Source organism: Equus caballus, chromosome 3 (genome assembly GCF_041296265.1).
Source record: "Equus caballus isolate H_3958 breed thoroughbred chromosome 3, TB-T2T, whole genome shotgun sequence".
Classification (NCBI taxonomy): Eukaryota; Metazoa; Chordata; class Mammalia; order Perissodactyla; family Equidae; genus Equus; species Equus caballus.
In genome coordinates, this window is record NC_091686.1 from 7,948,414 (window position 1) to 7,965,183 (window position 16,770).

Genomic DNA, 16,770 nt, shown 5'->3' on the forward strand with positions numbered 1-16,770 from the left:
CAAATAAAGAGATAAGCATAGAATCTAATGTCAGGTAGTGAAAGTGCTTTCAGGAAAAACAAAACCTGGTAAGAGAAATGGCAGAGGTGGGGCAGTAGGATCCTATTTCAGACCACATGACCAGGGAAGGACTATTTGAGGCTGTGGCATTTGAGTAGAGAACTGAATGAGTGAGCACAGAGCCTTGCAAATATCCAAAGAAGAGAATTCCGGGTGGAGGAAACAGCAAGTGCAGAGATCCCGGGGTTCAGTGAACAAAGTGTGAGTATAGGACATGCTGCTAGAGAGGGCCCTGTGGGACTTGGTAAGGACTGGATGTCATTGTAAGTAAGGGGGAAGTCACTGCAGGGGAAGGTCATAACTCCGTCTGTGTCTTAGATGATCACTCTGGCTACTGTGCAGATCAAACAGAGCATAAAAGTAGCAGGATTATAAAAGTGGAGGTTGTTACAATAATCCAGGTGAGAGGCACAGAGGGCTCAGATTAGGGTGGGTGCAAAGAAGGAGACGAGAAGTGGCTGAGATTCTGAATGAATGTTAAAGGTGGAACCAGAGGATTTTCTCGTCCACTGGATATGGGATGTGAGAAAAATAGAAGAGTCAAGGCTGACCACAAGGCTTTTATCCTGAGAAAGCAGAAGGATGGAATTGCCAGCAGCTGAGCAGGGAACATTGTGGGGAAAGGAGGAGTATTTTGGGGGAGGGGCAGTGGGAGTCAAGGGTTTAGTTTGTCCAAGTAAAGTGTGAGATGCCCTTTGATGTCCAGTGGAGACAGCAGGAGGGATAAGGAGATAGTTAATGATGTCCTTCTGGGTTTCAAAGAAGAAATTGGGGATAAGGACTGTGAAAGTGCCCCCTGAGGTCACTAGGACACCAGTGTTCGATGGAGAGGGAGACACACACAGGCAAGAGGAAAGGGAGGAGGAGGGTACAGTGACGGTGCTGAGAAGGAGCAGTCCAGGAGGTAGGAGGCGGCCGGGACCCAAGAGAGAAAGTATTTCAAAAGGATGTGACCCATCATGTGTGGATGTTGCCAAGACGGTGTGTGGCCAAGGTTGGGCCAAGAGCTGGTGGGTCATTGGTGACCTCGACCACAACAGTCTGGTGGCATGGTCGGAGTGAAAACCTGATTGACATAGGTTTGAGGAGAGACTGGGAGGAGAGGAAGCGGGGAGCACTAATGTAGCAGTTTGACTGTAATGGGGAGCAGGGAAACGGGCCATGGGTGGAAGAGATGAGCAGTCTTAATGAAGGCAATATATCCTGAGTCATGACTCACCTGGGATAACTCTACTCCAGCTCCATAGGTCTTTCCAGTGAGGAGTCCACCCCTCCACCAGTCCACCCATCAGCTATCTGAGGATCAGAGGTCCTGGGGCTGGTGCATTCAGAAAATGCTGCTATCAACTATGTCCTTCAGGAAACCTGGTTCCTGCTTCCATGGAGGCTCAATGGAGAAGACTCTAGCCTTGACTCATGGGTGCCCCAAAAGCAGAAGGAAATGGGATGAGTGGACCTGACTTTCTCTAGGAGGACTGTGCATTGAGATCAGATGCTGCAACAACCTCCCAGCTCTGGCCACCCATTCCGTCACCCACAAGCATTCACTGAGCTCCCACCATAAATCTGCTCCTTCCTCACTTTCCCGTGAGGTAAGATGTGTAAGCCTATAACTGCTGTGCTGATGCTGTCAATTTACACGTTGCAAGTGCTGGGGCAGCACAGGTGAAAAGGAGATGACCATTTCTGAGGAGGTAACGTGAGTTATCCAGCCTAGTGTTCTAGGGGTTAAGATTCAGTACTCTCACCGTTGCATCCCAGGTTTGTTTGCTCGTCAGGGAAATACACCACTAGTCTGTTAGTTGCCATAATGTGGCGGCTGTGTGTTGCTGTGATGCTGAAGCTCTGCCACCAGTACTTCAAATACCAGTAGGGTCACCCATGTCAGACAGGTTTCAGCAGAGTTTCCAGACCAAGGCAGACCAGAAAGTGGGACCTAGCCAAACACTTATTAAAACATAGGCCATGAAAACCTCATAAATAGCAGCAGAACATTGTCTGATACAGCACCAGAAGATGAGAGGATGATGCAAAAAGATCGGGCAGCTTCTGTCTCTTCCTTACATGGTCACCAGGAGACAGAATTGACTCAAAAGCACTAGCAACAAACATTTGAGTAGGATCTTACAGGATGAATAAAAATTTGAAAGAATAGATATTTCAGGCAGATGGAACATCTTATGCAAAAGCTCAGAAGCAAGCGGACCAGTGTGGCTGGGGAATGAGAAGGGAGGTGTAGCTCAGTTATGAAGGGACTTGGGTGCCTCACTAGGGAATTTAGTAAAGATCCCCTTGAGAGCTGACATGACAAGAGTGGGGTCCTAGTACCCTCGCTTTGGGGGCCAATGCACAGTGAGGAAGTCCAATATCTTACCTGAGGAATCCCCAGATGCCGAGGCGGTACTGAATGGTCACCACCACCACGTTTTCATGGGCAGAGAGGGCCAGCCCATCATAGGTTGATGCTCCACCTACCATCAGACCACCTCCATGGATCCACACCATCACCTGGATAAGGAGGAAGTAACAACACCGCTTATAAGCAGCAGATCTGAGAAGGACCCCACGGTGAAGTCTGGTTTGGTCGTCTATCTCTTAGCCATGACTCAAGGAGGCCCTTACCCAAAGTCCACCAGTGTCCCACAAAGTTGAAGCAATCTGTCACTCTCCTTCCCCCCTTTCCTATCTGGGTTCCAGGCTACCACCCCACTCAATGCATGCTGGCTGCCCCTGCCTGTTTTCCCAGCCTCAGTGCCACCTTCTACAAGGGCTCTTCATGCTCAGAACACCGTCATGGGAACAGTCAAGGCTATAGGTGTCATCTTCTCCCCAACACTCCTTTCACCTTCGTCCGTGGACCCCTCCCTCAGCTCAGAACATTCTGCATGCCACAACCCTTGTATTTCAGCTTTATCTTACGAGTCTCTTATGCAGTGAATTAAACTTCTCTCATGCGTGAATGATTATCTCAAGAAGCGCACATGCCCCGAGTGGTATGTCTTCCTGATATGCCTTTGCTCTGCCTCCTCCCGATTTCTCTACATCCCCAAATCCCACCAATCCTCCAAAGCACAACCTAAAAACCACGTCCTCCAAGAAGTCCTCAGTCATTTGACTAACATGATCTGAGACCTACTATGTGCTGGGGACTGTGATAAGAATTAAGGATCATAGTGGACACAACAATTTACAAGACATGGCTCTTGCATTTAATGAGCTCACATAGCGAGGAAGTGAGAGTAGCTAAAATAATAATATTGTAAGAATTTTGTTATTTAAAGAAAGGAACTCATAGTACGAACTATGTGCCAAGTACTATACTCAGCATTTAAAATTAAACCACCCATGAAGTAGGGACTGCTATTGCCCCATTTAACAGACAGGGAAACTGAGGCACTTAACCTGCCCGAGGTCGCACAGCTAATAAGTGGTGGAAGCGGGACTTGAACCCAGGCGGTCTGGCTCCAGATCCACATGATGGGCCACCCAGCACACTGCAGCCAATGTCCAGGGTGCAGTAGGTCGGCTGTTAGGGAAGGAGGAAGATCTTGCCTTTGGCCAGCTCTAAGTGACGTGTCAGGAGCACTGTCCTGGATACCTCGGCAGGCCCTGAGATATAGCCTGACGGTCATCACTGAATATTTATACGTGATTACTCCAGTTCTGAGGGAAAAGAGCCAGGTGTCTCAGCAATTAAAAGGCAGAACCAGGATTTAAACCTGGGCCCTAAAGTTCCAGGAACTGTGTCCATAACTAGAGGTCTCCTGCCTGCAGGTTCCAGAGCCCCTGTTCCTCCCAAACCTCCGATCCCCGCCTGCCTCCAGGTGGAGCGGCTGAGTCTGAGTCATCTCTGAGTGAAGGCTGAGCCAAGGTCGGGGCAGCAGAGATTTGATGAAGTTAGTGTCCATCTGTGCAGCCCAGATGGTGAGACCCTCGAAGGCAGGGGCTGCTTGGCAATGGTTGTACGTTCCTCCTTCCTCCTAACCCCCAATTCTAGCTCTGTGTGTGGCGCTCTGAGTACAACACGGAAGAATGAATGAATGAGCGAATGAATGAGTGAGTGAAGTTTTGTCCCACCTCTTTGAGCCAAGCATGAGCAGTGCCACTTCTAGTCACAAGTTCATAGATGCCTCCTCCTCTCCTGGGCATCATGCCAGGTGTGTTCTGGGAGAACCCAGGAAGCTCATACCCCTCCCTTCTCCACCCCACGGACCCCCTTCTTTTCCAGAAGACCCTTCCCCAACCTCCACACTGAATCTGGAAGCCGGCCCCATCTCTGGGCTTCTGTTTATTCAGGAAATGCTGACTCACTGGGTCTTCAGCCCATGCCAAGGTGAATTAGGGAGGGAAATTAGCTAAAAGTCCCAGAGAGTTGGCCAAAGGCCAAAGAAGGTGTTTCTTGGATTCATCACGTTGTGTTCTCCACACTTTTATCAGGAGACACTGTGAGGCAGGGTTCTTTGTGTGCTGAGGAAAGTCCACACACAGGCTCAGTTTCCTAGTGTGAGTCAAAGAGCAAGCGTATGACAATCAGAAGACTCATGTTCTTGTTGTGCCAACCCTACTGTGTGACCTCACTTTCCTCTCTTTGGGCCTCAATTTCTCTATCTGTAAAGGACGGGTTGGGTTGTTGGCTTATCTCTACGATTCCTTCAGTTCTGTCCTTGTTGGAAATTGTATATGAGCTGCTCTGGGTATCAGATTCGTAACCTAGCAACCAAGAGTAATCATTCTTCTTCTATAATGCAAGAGAACCTGGAAAAATGGAAAGATACATTACAGATGTGTAGCAAACTCCCCAAAAGATCCTATGTCTGTCAATGGGATAACTGAGGTTGAAGGGGAGCAGAATATGCCACCCCAAAACATGCCATTTTAGTATATTGACTATTTGGAATTAAATTTAGTTAAGAAAATTTCCTAGGAAACAGCCAGTGCAAGGACACTCTAACCCTCGTTTGTCTCCTGAAAGCAGGAAATAAATCTCCCATGTGAAGGATACCCTCCCTGCACCTGAGGGTGAAAGGCGTCCTTATCACCAGAGATGGGGAAGTCAAGGCCAAGAAGGCTGTATGAACAACCTTTGTCACTTCCTCTTTAACTTTTCACTCCAACCCAAACCCCTTTGCTTTGTCAAATCTTCACACATAACTTTTTCTTTGTCTAAAATGTATAAATGCTCCTCGCTTCGGTCCTTTCTTTGATGCTTAAATTTTGATAACCTCTTGTACTTATGAAGATAAAATTGTTTTTCTCCTGTTAATCTGTCTTGTGTCACTTTAATAATGGGCCATCCAAAGAACCTAGAGGGCAAGAAGGGAAAAATTTTCATTCCCTGCCGTTTCCTGTGGTCACGAGGTCTGGCTGTGGTGGGTAAAGAAAGCCCTGGGGCCCTGAAACAAACATGGCTGGTGGTGGCCCCACCCCAAACTGTCGTTGTCCTCTTCCAGTCTCCACCAGAAGATCCTGGGGGGCTGGAACTCACCAGCCTTGACCAGTGGTTCCCACTACTTACCGGCAGCCTGCTTTTTTTTGTCAAGTCAGCGGGAGTGTAAATATTTAGGTAAAGACAGTCTTCAGAAAACTGGACAGGAATGTTCTCCTTTCTTATGGTAAAGAGGTCCGAGGCTATCTGCCCTGCCACTGGGTCCTGGGAGCACCTGGGAGGGGAAGGGAGAAAGAAGTCCTGAGGTTCTGTCAGAGCTGAGCAACGAGATGTCTCCTAAGGTCAGGCCGGGCCTTGGACTCGGAGGGTTAGACCTGTAACAGAGTTGCTCTTCCCACACTTGAGACACTGGAATGAGCAGGAAGGTATCTGAGGATCTGAGTGGGGGCCCTGGGACTCACTAAGATCTTCCAAGACTGTGTATAGTGAGGAAGCCTGGCACCTGTCCCCTTCCCAGAGCCTTCGAGCTGCCCTGGGTCAAGGAGAGGAGGCTGCGTCTACGCCTGGGAGAGGACCATTTCCTGCACTCCCTGGACACAGCCTGGCTCTCCGCTGGGCTCTTTGTGGTGGGCTGCACGGTGACCATGTTCCTCCACCAGGTAAACCAGGCATTCTAGTCCCAGGAGACTTCCATAAACCATGAAAAGTCACTCAAATGGCAGAAATTCAGGGCAGACAAGATGTCAGGAGAAATATTTGTGGGACAACATTAAAGGAACTGTGTTCTAGTCCTGTGTTAGCCATTAATGAGCTTGGTGACCTTGGTTGAATACCTTCCCTGCTCTAATCCTCAATCTTGAGCTCTAGGAGAAGGGAGAAATTTCTTTAAGGGCCTTGCAGGCCTGACATACTAATATTCTACCGTCATCCAGCCCAGACAAGCACTAATGGTTGCCCTAATAACAGATCATGAAGGTCCAGCGTAGAGTATAATTGGTCACATTTCCTTAGTTCTCCCAGCGTGTCAGGTGTGTACTCCTTTTGTATTAACTCATCTAATCCTCAAGCAGCCCCGTGACATAGGTCCTATTATTACCCAGATTTTATATACAGGAGAACTGAGGCACAGAATGGTTTGAAATCCTTCGATCCTTCGTTCACACAGACAGAAAGATCCATACTATGGAGTGCTTAGATTTCCAAGGACATTAAAAGCAACATTTCTGAGTCTCAATGTAAGCAGAAGGCAGATGTCACCGCCCCCAGTGTGCAGATGAGGTGGCTGAGGCACTGAGGTGCCTGGATGACGCAGCTGTCAGGAGGCAGAGTCAGGCCTGAAAAGACGACTTCCTGATCTCCAACCCGGAGGAAGATTTCTGGGATCACTAAGAGCAAGGGGCATAATATTCATAAAGTAAAAAAATCAAATGTCAAAAAAGCAGAAAACACTTCAACATCACTGGTATTCAAATGAATGCAAAATAAATAGCCAAAGTATATATATCATAATTATGATAATAATTATTATTATTTTCTGTATCCATTAGCCAAAAACACATTCTTTAAAACAACCTCAAGCATTGTCAAATGTGCAGTGAATGGAGGTTTTCATACATTACTGGAAGGAGTACAGTTGGAACACTCCTGGAAGGAAATTTTATAAAAGGTGCATATTGTGTGACTTGGAAAAGTCATTTCTTGGAACTTCTCCAAAAATATTCGTGAGTTCAATAAATGTTTAACTATAGGTTATTCATTATTCATGCTATATATATTATCAAAAACACTAAGAACAACTGTGACCCAAATAAGAGATCAGGTAAATAAATGATGATTCAATCCCTGAGGTAACTCAGCTATTAAATGTCAGACTGTGATATTTAATGACATAGAACGACGTTCATGACATACTTAAAGGTGAGCAAAGAAGGCATCCAAACTATCCGTATAGCATGATGGGATACTGTGATTTATAATAAGAAATATCTATTTATTTGTCGTCCAGTTTCTGGCACAGGGCTCCTAAAACCCTTAGAATTTCCTAAGAGACGAGAGCCATAAAGGTGTGTTTGTTATATTAATCAGGTGAATTTTGGACCTCGGCTAAGGATGTGGGCTGGTTGCCAGGAAACCCATCAGTGATTACAGGGCTGGAACTCTCAGTCCCACCCCCCCCGACCTCTCGGGAAGGGAGAGAGGCTGGGTGTTGAATTAATGTTCAATGGCCAAAGATTTAACCAATCATGCCTATGTAAGGAAGCATCCATAAAAAACCAAATGGACAAGGGCTCAGAGAGCATCCAGGTTGGTGAACCAGAACGCCTCCCTGTGCCGCCGTGCCAGACCCAAACTTCATGAGAACAGAAGCTGCTTTCTTCACAGCCTCACCCTAGGAATCTCTTCATCTGCTGTTGATTCATATTCTTTAATGTGCTTCGTAATAAACCAGTAATGTAGCGAGTCAACCAGTTTCCTGAGTTCTGTGAGCTGCTTTAGAAAATTAATGGAACCCAAGGAGGGTGCCATGGGAATGTCTGATTTATAGCTGGTCAATCAGAAGCACAGATAACAACCTGGACTTGTGATGGGCATCTGAAGGAGAGGACAGTCCTGTGGGACTGAGTTCTTAACTCGTAGCATCTGATACTACCTCCTGGTAAAGAGTGTCTGAATTGAGTTGAATTCCAGCTAGTGTGGACAAAACTCCCCATGTTGAATTGGGTGCAGAATGTTGGGTGGTTCTATTTTTAAGAGAGAAAACATGCAACACATGAAAGACTGGAAGAGCAGAACCTAAAACATGAACCGCAGTTCTCTCCAGGGGTGGAATCATAAAGGATTTTCATTCTCTTACCTTTCCTTACCTGTACTCCTGCACTTTTCAGTAATAAGTATGTATTACACTTACAATCAAGAAATAAAAACAGTGAAAATTATTTTTAAAGGAAAGAAGAAAGGGGAGAAGAGGAAAAAGGAAAGAAAAGAAAAGACGGCAAGAGGTGGGAACCTGGAGATTTCGAGAAATGCCTTGCTGAGAAGAATGAAGTCTAACTGGATGCATGGAGGCATTCGTGTCTCCGAGGTGCAGCTGCAAGTCCTCTTTGCCCGGCTTGTCCAGGGTGACTAGGACACATGACCCACTCTTCTGCTTGTGACTGAGCAGCTAGACACATCTGGGAGTTGAGAACTTGCCTGCTCAACACCCCAGGCCCTCCTCATCCACACACTGCCTGGCTTACTCCACTTGCCAACTATAGCAAAGTTCAAGACAGAAGAATAAACAGAACTGCTACCTCTGGTCCCTCCCATGTGAGCAAATTTTAATTTTTTTTCCAAAAAGTTATCATATTCTAACACATTACATAGCTCATTTATTAATTTGCATGTTTTTTATTGGCTGTTTCCCCTGCTTAAATCTAAGCTACGTGAAGGCAGGATCTTGGTTGTGTTCACTAACGGATCCCAGGACCTAGAGCATGCCTGGCACACAGTAGGTGCTCAATAACCATGTGTTGAATAGAGGGCTCTAGAATGCCGTGAGAGTTCTGGAATGTCTCTAAGGATCTACAATATCTTGAGGATTCCAGAACAAAGTATGAGCCACTCGGAGGATGGCCTTGGCTCCTTCCTGCGTCACTTTGAGGCACACACCCACTGAAAGATGCCAAAGTCCCCGGCTTACATGGGAGGGTAGGAGGTGGCGTTCTTCACGAAGGGCCATGGATCTGCAGGCTGCGGCGGAGCAAACCTCAGGGATCCCAGGGGGGGCTTGGCAAAAGGGACCCCCAGGAAAACGGCCACGGGCTGTGCAAATCCTTCCAGGCTGACATGCTTCCCCAGGACCTTGCCCTGCGCGGTGTCCACCACAGGCGGCGAGGATGGGTGCCCTGCTGGACAGCGAGAGGAAATGAGACGCGTTAGCAGTGAAAGGTTTGACCTGGATTCCAGGGGTCTTACCACTCTCAGCATGTGACCTTGAATGAGTCACCTCAACTCTCTAGGCCTCAGTTTCTTCTTATGTAAAAGGGAGGGGAGGTTAACTGTCCTTCCTAACTCCCAGGGCTGTCTTAAGGAGCAAAGTGGACATGGAGGTAAAACGGCATCAAGTGAGAAGGAAATGCAAGAAGGAGAGCTGCTGGGAGTGAAGCAGACATTGGGTTGCACTCTCAGGAGCCCTGGAGACAGTTACCCACGAGGATCCTGGCGCTGAGCTGCGTGCTGGATGGGAGGGTGGACAAGAGGCGGCCCCTCTTCTCAGAAGCTCTGAACCTTGTGGGGAGAATGAGCCACATACACGCTCGACCCTACTGCTGGGAAGAAAGTGGTCAGTGTCCCGAGAGAGGGACCAGTAAGGTCCTACAGGAGTTAGAAGAGGGAGCGAGGCCTTCTGATTGGTGGCATCCTGGAGGCGGTGACCTTGGAGCTGGAACTCACATTAGGTGAGACTGAGCAGGGGGAGATGGCCGAGGGGGTATAAAGGTATAGAGCAGAGAAGAGAATGTGCCGAGGCGAGGCTCTGAGACAGCAAAAGGCAAGGCCTGCCCGAGGAAGAGTGATGGCCCATGTGAGGCAGAGGGAGTCTACGGGGAGCGGAAAATAATCCTGGGGTGAGAGAGGTTCATGTTTTGGAGGGCCTTGAATGCCAGGCTAAGGATCTGGGCTTTATTGTGGGTAAATGAGCAGCAATGAACCGTTAGAGTACGGGAGAGTGACACCATCAGCTTGAGGAGGATTCTTTTGGCGACTCTGAGCAGGGTCGTCCAGAGGGGCTGAGACTGGGGTCAGATCCCCGTCTGTTCCGTTCTTGTGGAGCAGACAGCTCTTCCTCGCTGAGCTGAAGTTCCTCCCCTGCAGCTTCCACATCAGCCCTGCTTCTACCTGCTGTGGCCCGTCCTGAGCTCCCATGTGGCAGCGGCCTTGCAGACCCCTGAGCCTGCCCATCCCTCAGGCCTCCTCTTGTCCGTCCTCAGATGGTTCCAGTGTTCCTCGTAGGAAATGATGTCTAGCCTCTCGTCCTCCCAACTGCTCTCTTTTAGATGTTGACGAAAGGGCTGCATCTCCCTCAAAGTGTGTGGCCAGAGCAGAAAGAATAACCCAGACTTGTTCTGAAGAAGAATATCCAGTGCTAACCTTTAGGAGAGATGAAGTGGACAGAAGCCAGATACCAAGGGTGACAAAGTGGGCGATGGGGTGAGAGGCATCAGCCATAGTGGTAAGAGCAGCAGTTACCACGTGTGTTACAGGTAATGTTAATATACTGAGCACTTCCTATGTGCTGGATGTGCATTCCAGGTCCGCTAAATTAATCTTCCCAAAAGCCTTGCTAGGTAGTTGTTCGTATGCCCATTTTACAGATGAGGAAGCTGAGGAGATCGAGGCAGCCACTATGGACTTTCTGAAGATGGAAATGGGATGGACTTGCCAGGAGGTGACTGCTGATTGGGAATAATGTGTCCTGATTTGGCTGTTACTCTGTAGTTACACTCAGTTCCAGGCCTCTCATGGTGTCACACCAGCAGAAAGAAGGTAAAACCCAGATGCAGCCTAGGCTGTCAGGACAGTGTTGGATTCAGGATGCACAGATAGATTCCAGCTTGTGATTTTCCAGTTGACCTTGGACAAGTCCATTTCTGTGTCTGAGTCTCAGTTTCTCCATCTATCAAATGGCACAGATGTATTCTGAGGTCCCTTGCTGCACCCTTGTATTAACCGTGTCTTTTAGTTTCTCTGATCAGATGCTTTGACATCAGGGGCCTTGCTGACCCTGGAGGGACCACCTCTCCCTAGAGGCAGGAATCAGCTGGTCCTTCCAGCTTGCCAGAGCCCACACCCCAACCGCCTTCTTCATGGGGCTCTTACATGCCAGGTAACTGTCATCCTGCTCTAATCACTCCAGGATCAGGTACCTGACAACTGTGGACAAGCCCAGGCACCAGAGTACTTTGCTTTGGGTGCAAATCCTATACCTGCTTATCCTGCCCCACCTCTTGATTGCCCTCCTAACCCTGCTTATTCTGCCTCACCCCTTCCTTCCCGCAGCACCCAGGAGGAAGACTCTAAGCCACAATTCCTCCCTCTTCCTCTGCCTCCTGACCTGCCCAGTGCCCCACCTTGAGGCCCACCATGGTGGTAGTGTGCCCCTCACCTTGGGAACTGTGAGTAACAAACTGTCTTTTCAATGGTAGTCGTCTCCTGCTCTGTTGGTCTTACCATACCTCAAATTTCTATTAGTATGCTATTTTAGAACAAACCCTTTATTTATGAATCCTTATTTTGCACTTTCTTCATGCCAGGAACTATGCTCTGTAGAAACAACAATGCATTTCCTCCTCACAGTTGTCCAATGAATTAGAGACTGTGTTCATTTCCATTTTAGAGAGGGGGAAACTGAGGCACAGGAGAGTGAAGAACCTTGCCTAAAGACACACAGCTGGTGAGTGCTGAGCTGAGACGGAGCCTGCACCCTCTCAGCCAGAGTGAATAATTCTATTCTGCTAAGCCACTGTCCATGATTTGGCCATATCTGGACTAATATCAAGGGGAAATAAGCTGAATTCTCGAGGTGTTCATCCTCCCCTGGAGAGGACGGTCTGGGCTGGGCGATCCAAGTCTGGAGGGCAGCTGCTGCAGAACCGGACCTGTCACACCTTTGTCCTACGTCGTCTCCCTCACCTCGCCCCTGGACCAGCATTTCCAAGGTGCCCCCCTGTTTGTATTTCAGAAGAACTCACCCCAAACTGTGGAGGTGGCCAAGGAGACCAGGACCAGAGCGAAGAGCCACATCTTGGAAGGACAGCAGCTCCTGGACCTGCAGGACTCAGCGCTGCTGGAAGGGGCTGTGCAGTCAGCCCCAGAGCCCTGCCCCTGCCCCGCCCCTCAGCTCCCTCCCTCCCAGCCAATAGCCTAATCAGGCAGAACAGATTTCCCCTTCCAAAGATCACTCTGGGCTTTGTGGATCCTTTATGCTCCGCCTCTTAGAGTTTACCCTCTTTTATCTAAACAGCACAGAATGAACTCTGCCATTACAGACAGCCACAGACTGGTCAAACAACTTGTTACATAAGGGTTTCCCCTCTCCTGGATGCTAACCTCAGTGCACTGTGAGCTTCCCAAAGGCAGGTACAAGCACCAGATGCCTTTGGTTTGGGCTCCCAGAACAAGCTTGAAAACTTTTACAGCAACTCCCAGCCCTGCAGCTGCTCTGCTGGGGAACTGAGAACCTATCTCTTCTTTACCCTGGGCTTCTATTTCATAGGGCTCTATGCTGTCAGGTTTGTAAGCATCTTAAATTGCATCCAGTCTCCCTTCTGTTGCCTAAATTGACTTTACAATATTCCTGCCAAATGACTGAGCTTCCTGTCTCACACCTCCAGGGACAGGGAACTCACTATCTCTAGACGCAGGGATATTTGGGCACAAGGTTCTTAGAGTAGTGAATTCCATCCCACCACAGTGCCTGGCTATATTCATTCATTCATGCATCCATCCATTTGTCCTTCCATTTATTCATTATTCCATTTATCCATTCATTCATTCTCGAAAATTTACCAAGCCTAGCACTATGCTAGGTGTTATAAATACAAAGATGAATTCAAGATATGTTCCATCTCCTCTTGTAGTTCACCGTGTAGTAATTAAGACAGATGGGGTGTGGGGGTATGAATTGCAATGTAATGTGAAAGCACCAAAACTGAGGGATGCAAAGTGCTCTGGGTTCACCTGGGAAAGTGTCATTTACCTGCTGGGGATGCAAGCAAGATACTCAAAGCCTGTTTCATAGAATCATTAAATGTCCAACAATGGGGAATCCGTTATAGACACTGGTACAGCTGGCTAAGGACATACAATGCATTCACTCAAACTAGTGACGCTCACAGCTATTTACTGACAAGGAAAGACAGTCATGATCTATTGTGAAAGGGAAAAAAACACGTTATAAAATAATGGGGTATTTTTTGTACTTTAGGTATTTTGTTGTTATTGTTGGAGAAGATTGGCCCTGAGATAACATCTTTTGCCAATCTTCCTCTTTTTATTTTTTCTCCCCAAAGCCCCAGTACATAGTTGTATATCCTATCTGTACGTCCTTCTAGTTCTTCTATGTGGGATGCTGCCAGAGCATGGCTTGATGAGTGGAATGTATGTCCACAGCCAGGATCTGAACCGGCAAGCCCCGGGCCACCGAAGCGGAGCGTGCGAGCTTAACCACTACACCACCGAGCCGGCCCCGGTTGTAAAATCGTTGTATCTGCTTTGGGAAACAGTTAGACAGTTTCTCAAAAATTAAACATTAGGGTTACCATATCTCCCAGGAATTCCACTGCAAGGTTATTACCCAGGACAATTGAAAACATGTCCATACAAAAACGTGTACGCAAATAGGAGCATTAAAAACCTGTACACAAAGTGGAAACACTCAAGTATCCATCAATTGATGAATGGACAAATGAAATGTGATCTATCCAAACAATGGAATATTGTTCACCATAAAAAGAAACGAAGTATAGATACTTGTTACAACAAGAATCTTTTCACTCATTGCAAGGTTGAATTTTGAAAACATTACACTAATGAAAGAACCCAGACATAAGAGGCCACATCGTATGGTTTTATGTATAAGAAACGTCCAGAATAAGCAAATCCACATGGACAGAAATTAGATGTTTCCAGGGTTTAGGGGAGGAGAGAATGAGGAATGACTGCCAATAAGTATGAGGTTTCTATTTGGAATGAGGGAAATGTTTACGGATTAGATAGTGGCAAGGATACAGAACTTTGTGAATATACAAAAACCGCTGAATTGTACACTTTATTAAAAAGGTGAATTTTATGGTATGTAAATCATATTTCAATAAAAGAAAGAAACTTTTAAAAAAAATCATGTCATGTGTAATACCCATGTTAGTAAAAACATATACCTTCATTTGCATAGGAAAAATTCTGGAAGGATATACATCTATTTAGTATTACAATAGCCATTTGCTGGCTATAGTATTGTGAGTGTTTATGCTTATTTGTATTTTCAGCTTTTATTCAGTCAGACATTCGACTGTGTGGCAAACACTGGGTTGAGTGTTTTGTTTGTAGGATCTCAGTTCTCAAAATAACCCAATGCATTGGTGCTATTATCTCCTGTGGCTCAGTGTGGTCAAGGAACTGGCCAACAGTCACACAGCAAGTACGAGGAAGAGCTGAGGATTGAACAAAAGCTGCATAATATTGCGGCCCATACTCTCAACAACTCTATGGCAGTGTTAAAAACTTTTTGAGAAACTGACCTTGTTTGGGCCTTAAGCACATGTTTGGTTCTGTGGGTGAGCTCAGGTGGCCTCTCTCTTCTAAGATCTCCTCCATGTCTGCCCCTTGTGCCAAGTCTTCCTGCTGACCCCTCCTGGATTCTCAGGCTGCCTGGAAGGATGGTTGGAACCAGGAGTGCTGGGGTTCCTGGGAGAGGTGGTGACCAGGTGGTGGAGGGCTTGCTGTTGGCTCTACCTTCATGGTCCTCTCTCCCAGTGTGCACTTGTCAGTGAGAAAATGCTGCCCAACCGGGAACACATTCCCCATCCCCCTCACATTAACTGGATTCGTGAGATTCGTTCCTGCCAATGGAGGGGGGCAGATGTGAAGCACCGTTGTCTCCAGCTGTCTGTTGGACTGCAGAACACTGCACTGGGAGACCAGAGGTCAGCGAACCCCTCTGGGTGATATTCGGGAGCCCTTTCTGGAAGTGGAGTCATGAGAGGCAGGGAGTGGCTATGGGTTGATGATCTCTCATGCACTGTTCACCGTGGATCAATATTCTGTGAATCAAGAACCCTAGGATCTTTTCTAATGCAGCTTAGACACATGCAGTGTTTCTGGAACCTCAGTTATTCTCATAAGAACATCATGTTTTTTGATGATATTTAGTTATTGTATATTATTTTGACGTCATTTTTGATGTATTTTGATTCTCATAATAACGTCATGTTTTGGGGGATGTCAGGGTACCATCTGCAGTATTGTTAGCACTTTTCCATTTCGTAACGGTATTCTTTTTACTTTAACACAATCATTCAAAAAGGAAGTCTCACATCATTTTCAGAAATGGAAGACTTGTATAACTTACCATGAATTAAAGGTAAGCATGGAAAATGAGTCATTGTATTTTTAAAAATTAAAAAGATGGTAAATAAGAAGTGAAGAAAGACATATAAGTAATAATACCTTCAATTATTTTACAAAAGTGTACTCCCAAAATCACGTTACTCAATGGGAACAGGGAACCGTTGATGGTCAGTAAGTAAGAGAAGGGCAGGAACAACCTTCTCCACCATCATGACCACTAGGGAGGCGACCAGGCACTGGCCAGATCAAGGGTCATTGTTACTGTAGCCATTTCCTTGAGCTTTAGGGATCTTCTTTTTAAAATTCCAATCATTGGGGAGAAATCTCATTCTGTTCACATCTCTCTAGGCCCTTAATGCTGGGCTGTAATTAGGTGTTTGGACTCCCTGAGGTCGATCTGGTCCAAGGACACGAGGAAGGAGAGCGCTTGTGGGAAACTTTGGCCTGGGAGTGGCTGTCAGAGGGGAACACTGCCCTGTGGGCTTAAGCACGGCACAAACAACTGGCGGTCAGGTCATCTGCATCGGTGATCATGTGGGACTGCCTAGCTTAGCTCCTGCTGAGTAAGAAAGTATTGTGAGAATTGGGTAGACTATGGGAGCAAACAGTTCCAGAATTTCAGGGGCTTATTTCCCTCTTATGTAATAAACTGGGGTGCTGTTCATGTGAACAAGGTGGCTGTCCTCCATATGCTCATTCAGGAATCTAACCAGGGGGTCAGAAAACTTATTCTGTAAAAAGCCAGATAACAAATGTTTTAGGGTTTGTGGGTTATATTCTCTCTGTGGCAACTTCTCAACTCTGCTGTTGTGGCAAGAGAAGCATAGACAATACCAGGCAAATGGGCATGACCACGTTACAATAAACTTTATTTCAAACACAGATGGTGGACCAGATTTGGCCCAAAGGACAGTCTGCAGACCACTGATCAGGATCCTGGTGGTTTAGCCATCTTGAACTCATGGTTTCTGTCGTTGTTATGGGTGTTGATTCCAGTCAGCTGAAGAGGGGAGGACCATGAAGAAGTGAACATGGGGCAGGGGAGGGGCATTAGGGGTCAGATGTGGACGTGGCCCTCCTCACTTCTACTCACATTCCACTGGAAAGAACTTACCCACATGGCCAATCTAATTGCAAGGAAGACTGGGAAATGTGGTCTGGTTGTGCATCACAGAAGGTAGGACAGACTTTAATGCACAACTAGCAATTCTTGCCCC

The 16,770-nt window shown here is 47.0% G+C and overlaps 1 protein-coding gene and 2 long non-coding RNA genes across 4 annotated transcripts in view; 2 read left to right on the forward strand and 1 right to left on the reverse strand.

The window, feature by feature from the left end:
* LOC100050764 (liver carboxylesterase-like) overlaps window positions 1-12,341 on the reverse strand; it is a 31,529-nt gene extending 19,188 nt beyond the window's left edge. The window contains exons 1-4 of one of the 2 annotated variants that reach the window (XM_014738460.3): window positions 12,178-12,341; window positions 9,129-9,333; window positions 5,576-5,720; window positions 2,435-2,568 (exon numbers count right to left, since the gene is read on the reverse strand). In XM_014738460.3, the coding sequence (XP_014593946.1) occupies window positions 2,435-2,568; window positions 5,576-5,720; window positions 9,129-9,333; window positions 12,178-12,229 (536 nt within the window). In that variant the 5' untranslated portion in view covers window positions 12,230-12,341. Of the gene's footprint in view, window positions 1-2,434; window positions 2,569-5,575; window positions 5,721-9,128; window positions 9,337-12,177 lie in introns of both variants that reach the window. The other variant, XM_023637014.2, reaches the window with a different exon arrangement.
* Window positions 146-5,323, forward strand: LOC138923566 (uncharacterized). Its single transcript, XR_011437318.1, has 2 exons — window positions 146-261; window positions 1,300-5,323. It is a non-coding gene; the product is annotated as an uncharacterized lncRNA (long non-coding RNA).
* On the forward strand, window positions 9,238-13,045 carry LOC102148574 (uncharacterized). The gene is made up of 7 exons (XR_011437311.1): window positions 9,238-9,376; window positions 9,507-9,885; window positions 10,483-10,689; window positions 10,801-11,312; window positions 11,486-11,601; window positions 11,823-11,879; window positions 12,168-13,045. It is a non-coding gene; the product is annotated as an uncharacterized lncRNA (long non-coding RNA).
* The last annotated feature ends 3,725 nt before the right edge of the window (window positions 13,046-16,770 follow it).